Here is a 10,116-nt window from a genome sequence, read left to right on the forward strand (position 1 = left end):
TTTATCTCCAACTGAAATTCTGTTCCCATTAAACGCTAACTCCCCATTCCCTCTTGCCCCTAGTCCCTGGTAACCGCTAATCTACTTTCTGTCTCTATGAATTTGCCTATTCGAGGTGTTTCATAAAAGTGGAATCCCGCAATATTTGTCCTTTCTTGTCTGCTTTATTTCATTTAGCATAATGCTTTCTAGGTTCATCCGTGTTGTAGCCTGTATCAGAACTCCCTTCCTTTTTAAGCCTGAATAATATTCCATGTATGGACAGACCACACTGCGTTTCTCTATTCATCTGTCAATGGATGTTAACATTGTTTCCACATTTGTCTATTGTGAATAATGCTGCTATGAATATGGGTGTACAGGTGTCTGTTTGAGTACCTGATATCAATTGTTTTGGGCATAAAGGTCACTCTTCTTTGAATCTTCCCCAAAATCATTTCGTACAAGCCCAAATCCTATATAGGTCCTCTCAAACGCCCTCTTATGGAGACCCTCGTAGGATTTCCATGGTCTTCATCACCTTCATTGCAATGAGACAATATCCAAATTTGCTCACTACTGGTGTCCTCCTGGTGGTCTATGGCAGAGGGACACTGACAGGTATCACCAAGTCTGTCTCTAAAACCAGCCTATACTCCCAAAGCACCAGAAGGTCAGACTCCCCATCGCTCGCCTGCCTATCCCAGGCCTGATCTCTCTTCACAGTCTTTGCCAATCAGACCTGCAAAATGTTGCATTTAATTTCATTTGAAAAGTTAGGGAGAAGGGGGCCATCAAGTCACACCTTACAGACCAAGGAAAATGCTAGATTATTGCTTGTTGAGCTCAGGGCCGTCAATTGTCTTGGTGACCAAGGCATTCCCAGCTGCCCAAAAAGCAGAAAAAACGTCTAACTGTGGCAGAATGTTGCCACAAACGAAGCAGAATAAACGTCCAGCTATGGCAGAGGCCACCATCCAGTGGCAGCCCAGAGGGTGAGGTAAAGCTCTGATGACAAGATGTCTCTGCTCAGCTTCACTTTGCGTTTGGCCACCTGTTTACTTTTCATGCGCACTGATTATAACGAGGTCCCCTGGGGACTGAGCACCCTCCGTTGTGTCCTCCGTGATCCGGGCCCCAGCAGACCCCGGCCCGGGCCAGGAGCTCAGTCTGATGCTGGGACGCAGGTCCACGTGGCTCAGACGGGCTGGACTCCTGAGACTCAAGCTCCTGAACCCAACGCATGAGCCAGACCCAGGTCCTTCATTCACAAAAGGAAGCGGGCACCCCTGCACCCCTCTCCGACCTCCATCCCATCGGGAAACCCGCACAGACACCAAACCATGCTCAGACCCAGTGTGTCTGCCGATGTCCCCATGTCCAGGGCCCCCGGGGGGCTGCTTGAAGAATGGACCAGAGGAGTGAGAGTGGCCCAGGGGGACAAGGGAGGTGGTGCTGGGCCATCCAGCAGGAGAGGATGGTGCCTGGACAGAGAGGTGGGGCTCCCAGGACTGGGAAGGGAGAGGATGGCCCCTGGGAGCTGGCTGGCTGGGAGGAGGGGCCGTTTCCTGAGATGGGGACCCCACTGCACAGGCAATGCCGGGTCCCCTGGGCTAGAGTCCCATGATGGGGGGTCCAGGCTGTCTTCCCACCGGGGTTCCCAGCCCCCAGCAGAGGACCTGGCACATAGTAGCTGCTCAGTAATGAAAGGATTAATCCAGCATCGTGTCTCCTGCAAGGGGCGGGGCTGAGGGTGGGGCGAGACAGGGAGGGTCCCGGACCCTTAGGGTGGGCCTGGGTGGGCACAGCGCCGAGGTGGGATTTAAGCCCCAGGCCCTGTGGACAGAGCCTCAAACGCAGGGAGCAGAGCAGCCGCGAGGATGCAAGAACCCGGGTCTCTGAGGGGTGAGTCCGGGCCGGCTGTGAGGGGCCTGGGCAGTGGGTGGGGTCGTGGGGTTGCGATCCTGTGGCTGAGGCCGGGGAGGCCTTCTGGGCTTCGAGAGACGGGCCCAGCTATCCGGGAGGACTTCCTGGCTGTGGCGAGGGGAGGACTTCGCGCAGTCTGGGGAGTGGAGTTCCATTATTGGGGCGAGCTGAGCAGAGGGCCTGGCACACCGTGGCCCCTGCAAGTGTCTGGGTGGCTTCAGCCATTCGATGGGAGGGGGTCGGAGCGGGGGGGGGAGGTGTAATAATGATACGGGTGGTGTCATCAGGCGCATTTCAAAGATGTGGACACTGAGGCCAGGACAGGTGCGGGCCCGGGGCTGGAAGGGGGAGAGCCAGGCCGGACCCAGGGCGTCTGGGGCGCATCCGCACCCTCATCACAGCGGAGCCTCCGCCCTCCGCCCCGAGCCCCTCACCTGCTCCCAGGACCTGGCCTCACCCTGTTTCCCCCTCGGCCAGGTCCCCCACCGTCGCCAAGACCCCCGAGGAGGCCGCGGCAGGAGCGCACGGTGTACAGTAAGGAGCAGCAGCAGGAGCTGGAGAGCAGCTTCCAGACGAACAAGTACCCGACCTACGAGGACCGCGAGGCCCTGGCGGCCCGGCTGGCTCTGCAGGAGCGCCAAGTGCAGGTCTGACCCCGGCCCTGCCCCCGCCACCGCCAGACCCGCTCCCCCCGCGGCCCTGACCGCGCGCTGCCCGGGGTCACCCAGCAGCACGGGGCCCCGGGGAGGACCGAGGGCTGCGCCCCGAGTCCGCCTCAGCGCTGAGCTCTGCAAACCGGCGACAGGACTGTGCCGACTGACGCCCGCGGGGACTCCGGGTGCCCAGAGCTCGGGGCCTCTGTGAACCTGGGGACCCTCTCGGGCCTGTCCCTTCCGGGCCCCCGGGGCTCCTGGGTGGCCAAGCCCTGGCCCCTGGCCCCGGCACCCCTCCCCCGGCCTCCTCACCCCAGGAGCCCCTAATTAGATCTAGGGACAGAGGGAGAGGCCTGAGCCGGCCCTTCCCAGGGGGGCAGCCTCCCACCCGGGCCAGAGCCAGGCGTGCGGCCCTCTCGTTCACACCGCCCCCCTGGCCCCTCTCGTCCCCAGGTGTGGTTCAAGAACCGCCGGGCCAAGGAATCCAGGCCGCGAGGCCACGGAGCCCGCGCTGTGCCCAGGGGCCCCGGAGCCCCAGCCCCGCCCCGGGTGCCGGTCCCTGTTCCTGCCGGACCCCCGCCCCCCGAGGGCCCAGGTCTCTGCAGCCCCCCTCCGCCCAGCGCCGCGAGCATCTTCCCGCCAGCAGAGCCCAGCATCTGCAGCCCCGGCCAGGCCTGGTGGGGCCCCGCGCACGGCGCCCAGGACGTGGTCCCTGCTGCTCCGGCCCCGGCCCCGGCCTGGCCTCACGACCCCTACGCCTCGGACTTCTCGCCGGACCCTGTTGCAATCCCTGACTTCACCGCGCTCTTCTCACCCCGTGACCCCTGCGAGGGACCCGCCCCCTCCTGCGCGTCTGGGTCCCAAAAGAGGGAGGACTCTGCGGATGCGAAGGGCTCGGGCCCCGCGAGGTTGCAGGATTTGTAGAGGATTCTGTCCCTGAAAAGCCGCGCAGACCCCGCGGGGCCAGAGGGGACCAGGGTGTCGTCGGCCTGCACGTGCGTCCACGCGGGCGCGGGGAGCGGCGGCGGGTTGGTCCTCGCAGCTGGTGACTCCTGTGGCGCGCGGACGCTCCTCGTTTATCCGACCCGCGGACGCACCTCGTTTATCCGACCCGCGGAGGATCCTCGTTTATCCGACCCGCGGACGCACCTCGTTTATCCGACCGGCGGAAGGGGCGTTTGCTGTTCACCGTGCGGCCAGCAGGGGTCGCGCTGCTCTGAGCGTCCCTGTCTCGTTATCTAGGGTGCACGTGGGCACGTCTGTGGGATCCGACGTCCAGCAGTGAAATTGCTCCTCGCGGTGTGTTTCTCTTTGGTGGAAACTGCCCGAGAGCTTTCTAAAGGGACTTGACCGGCCTTGTTCGGAATTATCCTGGAATTACATTAAATCCATAAATGGTTTGGGATTAATTGACATGTTTACAACACTGAGCTTTCTAGTCTAAGCCTACTACTTATTTATTCATTCATTTGGTTGTTTCCAAGACTCTCTAGGAAGTATTTCTGTTTAACCACAGAGGCCTTACATACATCTTTCTGTAGATTTATTTTGAGTACTTCATCTTATTATTGCCTGACATTTTAGATAGTATTTTAAATTTTATTTTAAAAATCTGTTTGTCCTGTATAGAGGAATCAGTTGATATATATTTTGTACACAGAGACCCGATCCAATTCTTTTTAATTCTAATAACTTATCTGGACATTGTTTTGGGCTTGACGATTTCAACATTAATAAAGTTCTTGCTCATCTTATAAGCACTGTTTCCTGCACACCCAGCAAGTGTGTTCCCTCCTTTGGTATCCACACCCCCCAACACTGTGGGCGACCCCTCCCGCCTTCTCTCTGCCCCTCTGTCTCCAGTCTCCCGCTTACTCTGCTGCCCTCTTGTGTCCATCCTGTCCCCTGGGTGTCCCCACAGCAGGTTCTCTGACCCTGTCCTGGTCCCATTTAGCAAATGCTCCAATCCTCTTAGGCCAGGCCAGCCTCAGCAGGGCAGAGAGAGAATTAGATCAGATTTGGGAGGGGGTCACCCACGTGACAGATTCTGGAGGAGAGTGCTGGGGGGGGAGGGGGGAGACAGACAGCCAGGATATAAGGAAAGCCCCTTCTGCTTATCTGACAGACCTTGGTAGGGACGGACACACACACAAACACACTGGAACCCCATCCCTGTCAGACCCTGACACTGCGAGGAGGGCAGGGAGGAGTCTGATTCTCCATCTATCCCAGGAGAGGGAGCTGAGGTGGGGGAGTCCCTCTGGGCATCCTGGGGACATCGTGGAGGAATGATTCAGACTCAGACCCGGAGCAGGGGTCAAGAGGATGGTGCCCCTGGGGCCCTCCAGGCACCAAAGGGCCACCAGTGAGTGGAAAATGGGTTAACTTTCTAACTGAATGGAGACAGGGTTTGCGTTTGCCTGACTGTCTGCATAGAAAGTGATAGATTAAGGAGCACAGGATTCCTCCCTCCTCATCTTCTCAATTCCATCTCACCTCTTACCCAGGCAGTGCCAGCACCCCCACCTCCTTCTGAATCGAGAATCTTTACCATCGCCTAGGAAGCCCTGCCCCACCTCTCCTCAGGATCCCAGGCTGTGTCCTGACCATCCTCAGTGGCAGCATCTGGACTTCCTGCTCATCTCAAGAAGGAGGGAGGTGGTGACTTCCTGAGGGCAGGTCTTGGAACTTCCCCATATCCGCGTCCCTCAGGGTAGCACCAGAGCAAGAATTTCTCTTTGTTTTCCTACCTGTAGCCAAACAAATGCTATTGCATCATCAACTGTATGGCTGTGGTCAGCACTGGTGATCTGTTGGGACCCATGGAGATCCTTTGATCCACCGTGATCCATCTTTGGTGGTTTCCATGGTGATCCCTGTGGGTCCATTGGTACCCATGGCATCACGGTAAAGATAAGAATCTACTGTGTGTTTTACTCTGGAGATGGTGAAGCTTTTAGACTCAGTCACAGCACATGCAGGAAAAGGACTCAGGGTGTATGTGAAGGGAGTTCACTGTTTTACCTTCAACAAACGGGTAAAGCTCAAGCTTAATTCTGTCCTGGGTGCTCTGGGACGCAGATGGAGGTGGTGAGGGTGGGAGTGTCTTTGCCTCGTGAGGATTGGAGAGAGGGGAGAAGGAAGACCAACAGAAGTCTGGGGAGACTTGGACTGAGGGGCCATTTGCCAGAAGGGACAGACGGGGTCCCTGAATCAATAGGTCAAGAAGAAACCCATTCTGAGATTTCCAGGGATCAGCGTGGGATATATCTGGGCTCAGAGACAGGATGTGTCCTTGTCCAGGAGGAGCAAAGTATGTAACAAAAGATACGAAGAACACACCCATGTCCAGGGGTGTGGGGAAATACACAGGGGGGTGACCACAGTTTCTACATTTAGTTTCTATGGAGCTCATTTCTAGGATGAAAGCGTGGGCACTGGAGGAAACAGAAGAGGTAACCCATGTTTCCAGCGGTGAGAAACTGAGTCTCTGAGTGGCACAGAGGATGGAGCACTGTTTGAGTCAGAATCATCAGCTGAGACCCAGGTGTGCTGGCTCCTCAGCCGGGCTGGAGGGAAGGCGGGCGTGTGACACCTCACCTGTCTTAACTTGGGACTCTGGTCACAGGACAGCTCCATCCAACCAGACAAGTTGCCTCGCTCCCCCAAACTTCAAGTTGGTCACGGTCTGTTGGGTCCCTGCAGGATGCTCACCCCAGGGAGGCCTCTGGGTTTCCACACCCTGCTTCATCCAAGATCCCTGGTTTCTGATTCAGCACATCTGGGTGGGGCCTGAGACTTTGCATTTCTCAGTTTCTAAGTGATGCTGATGCTGCTGGTCTGGGAACCACACTTTGAGAACCACAGCTCTAAATCACGGTTCTCAAACTCTGCCACCCATTACAGCCCCTGGCAGATTTTTCTGAGGAAGATTAGCCCTGAGCTAACATCTGCTGCCAATCCTCTTTTTTGCTGATGAAGACTGGCCCTGAGCTCACGTCTGTGCCCATCTTCCTCTACTTTATATGTGGGACGCCTGCCACAGCATGGCTTGCCAAGCGGTGCCATGTCTGCACCCGGGATCCCAACCAGTGAACCCTGGGCCGCCAAAGTGGAACATGCGCACTTAACCACTGTGCCACCAGGCTGGCCCCCTCCCCTTTCCCCTTCCACCGCCCCGGCAGTTTTAACATTCCTATTTCCCAGGCCAATTAAGCTGTACCTGTGGGGGTGAGACCAGGGCAACAGTATGGTTTAAAGCTCGCAGGAGATTCCAAAGTGCAAACCCTGAGAGCAGCTCTCATTCTCATCTCTGCTGAGGAGGTGATGGACTCAGAGAGGTAACAGATGCAGTCATCATTAAGACCATACCAAGCCTTTATTTCACTAAAAGAAAATTCAAAATTTCTGTATTTGAGTGTCCCTTTGCAGAAATCCATGTAAATAAATCCAGTAGGATAACAAGAAATATTTTTTAACGTTCTTCGTTGTTTTTATAGTGATTGAATACAGTATCTGCCAGCAATTTTGCTTGTAAAAAAAAAAAATCTTATTTGACTCTTTACCTGAAATTCCTCTAAATAAAATGCCTAACGGGAAAAATCCCTAAACTAGTACCTTTTTAAAATTGCTGCTACAGCAAACAGCGTGCCTAGAGACACAGTTGGGTCAGATCAAAGGTGTGGTTCATTTCGGGGGCACCTGTCAGCCTGGGAGAGACAGGGCTCCACATACCTGTTGTGACGCATCTCGGCCACCAGGGGGCACCAACACAGCTCCGCTCCAGAGCTGCGGCCCCTGGGTGGGTGGGAGAGATGCTCCAGCTTCAGAGGGAGAAAAGCTGGAAAAGGACACAGGAAACATTATATTTGTTTCCATTAGAATAATTTAAATCTAAAAACAAACAGCTACAAAATGCTAGTTTTGCCAGGATTTGGGACTATGATTCGTGGGAATTTAAATAGAAACAACCCTTTTGGAAAACAGGTGGCAGCAGCTTCTAAGACCTAATGCACACACACATCTTATGATTCTGCCATTCCAGTCCTGGGTGTACACGCAACAGAAATGCTCACCTAGAGACACACAAAAAGACACATTCACGGTTGCATCCAGGTTTATAAGCCTAAGACAGAGACCTCCCAAATGCCCACCAATAATACCAGGGACAAAATAAATTTTGGTGCATTCGCCCAATGAAATACTGAACGCGAGTATGGATCTCATGAGCATGATGATGAGCAAAGGGAGCCAGACTCGAAAATGTTGCTGTGACTTGATTTATAAAGAGGACAAAATTTTATAAGAAACAGCCTCACTGTTTTCCAGAGTGACTGGTAATTTTCCGTTCCTACCAGTGCAGTGGTCTAAATGTTTGTGTTTCTCCCAAATTCTTATGTTGACAACCTATTGCCCAAAGGGGACGGAATTGGGAGGTGGGGACTTTGCAAGGTGCTTAGGTTCTGAGAGCCAGGTGAAGCCCTTTTGAATGGGATTAGTGCTCTGATCAAAGACACCCCAGAGAGCCAGCACCCCGCTTCCACCCTGTTCAGATACGAGCAGACGTCTGCCACCCAGAAGAAGGACCTCACCTACCATGCTGGGACCTGATCTCGGACTTCCAGCCTCCAGAACTGTGAGAAACAAATTTTTGTGGTTTATAAGCCACCCTGTCTATGGTGTTTTCTTATAGCAGCCTGGGCAGACTGAGACACTTGCAGTGCATAAGACATTCAGCTGTTTCCATCCCTGCCAGCACTAGGTTGCGTGAATACTGTTTTCTTTAAGCCATTCTAACAGGTTTGTACTGGTGTCTTATTGTGGCTTTAATTTTTCATTTCCCTAGGGGCTAATGATGGTAAACATCTTCTCATGGGCTTATTTGCCATCTTTATATTCTCTTTGGTGAGATGTTTGTTCAAATCTTTTGTTCATTAAAAAAAAGTGGCTGTTTTCCTACTATGGAATTTTGAGAGTTCTTTATATATTCTGATATACTCTGGAACAAGTCCTGTGCCAGATATATTTTTTACAAATATTATTCCCCATCTGTTGTCTTTTCATTCTCTTAACAGGGTCTTTCACAGAGCAAAACTTTAAAACTTACGACGTCTGATTTCTTGCTTTTTTTCCATGGGTCATGCTTATGATGTCATGTCTAAGGACTGGTACCCTGACCCTGGGTCACGAAGATTTTCTTTTACATTTTTTCTAAAATTTATAGTTTGATGATTTATATTTAGATTTATGCTCCATTTTGAACTAATTTTTGTATAAGTTGTGAAGTCAGGTCCAAGTTCATTTGTAAAATCTCCATTTATTGAAAGGAATATCCTTTCTTCATTTAATTGGGTTTGTACCTTTGCTCAGAATCAATTGATTATATGTGTGTGGGTCTGTTTCTGGCTTCTCTGTTCTCTTCAATTATCTTTGTGTCACATTGTATTGACTGCTGTAGCTTCGTAGGAAGTCTTAAATGTGGGGAGTATAAGTCCTCCAACTTTATTCATTGCTTTCAAAATTGTTAAATTTATTGTAGTTCCTTTGCCTTTCCATACAAAGTTTACAGTCCTCTTGTTTGTCTACAAAGAGGGATTTAAAAAAAGTCCTGTTGGGATTTTGATTGTGGTTGGGCTTGATCTCTAGCTGGATTTGGGGAGAACTGACATCTTTACTATGTTGAGTCTTTCAAACCACAAACATAGTACGTTCCTTCAGTTATTCAGAACTTCTTTGACTTCGTTCATCAATATTTTGTGGTTCTCAGCATCCAGATCCCGTCCATATTTTATTTATGCCCAAGTTTTCTTTTATGAGGACCTATCATAAACGACATTGTAATATTTCAGTTTCCAATTAGACTTTGCTGTTAAATTAAATAAATTAATTTTTATGTGTTGTTCTTGTATCCTGCTAGCTTGCTAAACTCACTTGCTTGTTCTAGGAGTTGTTTTACTATTTTATTTTGTTTTGTTGTAGATTCTACGAAGTCTGTAAACAGGCACAGTTGTAGTTCGACTTTTCAAGCTGTGTGACTTTTCTGTCCTCGTCCTGCCTTACTGCATTGACTCCGACTAACAGGATGTGGCTGAACAGGGGTGCTGATGGTGAGCGTCCTCGCCTGGATTCCAGTCCTGGGGAGGGTGCATTCAGCCTGTCACTGTGAAGGAGGATGTTAGTCGTAGGTGTTTCTAGATGCTGTTAGTAGGGACAGGAAGTTCCCTCTATTCTTAGTTTGCTGAAAGTTTTTTTTTTAATCAAGAATGTATGCTGAATTTGGTTAAATCATTTTTGTGCATCAGTTGATATCTTTATGTGGTTTTTCTACTTTAGTCTGCTGGCATGGTGGATTACATTGATTGATTTTTTGGTTGTTGAATCAGCTTTGCCTTCTTGGGAGAAATCCCATATGAGTCATGAATTACTATTCTTGCATATATTGCTGGATCCAATTGTCTAAAATTTAGTTGAGAATTTCTGCATTTGTGCTTATAAACAATCTTGGTCTGTAGTTTTCTTTCTTTGTAGAGTCTTGTGTTGTTAGTGTCAGGACAATGCT

General features: G+C 51.6%; 1 protein-coding gene across 1 annotated transcript; it reads left to right on the forward strand.

The window, feature by feature from the left end:
* Positions 1 to 1,859: 1,859 nt before the first annotated feature.
* Positions 1,860 to 3,482, forward strand: TPRX2 (tetrapeptide repeat homeobox 2). The gene is made up of 3 exons (XM_070499542.1): positions 1,860 to 1,884; positions 2,383 to 2,552; positions 3,012 to 3,482. The coding sequence occupies exons 1-3, from the start codon at positions 1,860 to 1,862 to the stop codon at positions 3,480 to 3,482; spliced, it is 666 nt and encodes a 221-aa protein (XP_070355643.1).
* The last annotated feature ends 6,634 nt before the right edge of the window (positions 3,483 to 10,116 follow it).

This window comes from Equus asinus, chromosome 26 (assembly GCF_041296235.1).
Source record: "Equus asinus isolate D_3611 breed Donkey chromosome 26, EquAss-T2T_v2, whole genome shotgun sequence".
Taxonomy (NCBI): domain Eukaryota; kingdom Metazoa; phylum Chordata; class Mammalia; order Perissodactyla; family Equidae; genus Equus; species Equus asinus.

What these genes read in the sequence shown, in the direction of transcription:
- TPRX2 (XM_070499542.1), top strand. Translation starts at nt 1,860, where the DNA reads ATGCAAGAACCCGGGTCTCTGAGGG. An exon ending in AGAACCCGGGTCTCTGAGGG is followed by an intron (nt 1,885 to 2,382) that starts GTGAGTCCGGGC and finishes CCCCTCGGCCAG; the next exon opens with GTCCCCCACCGTCGCCAAGA. An exon ending in TGCAGGAGCGCCAAGTGCAG is followed by an intron (nt 2,553 to 3,011) that starts GTCTGACCCCGG and finishes TCTCGTCCCCAG; the next exon opens with GTGTGGTTCAAGAACCGCCG.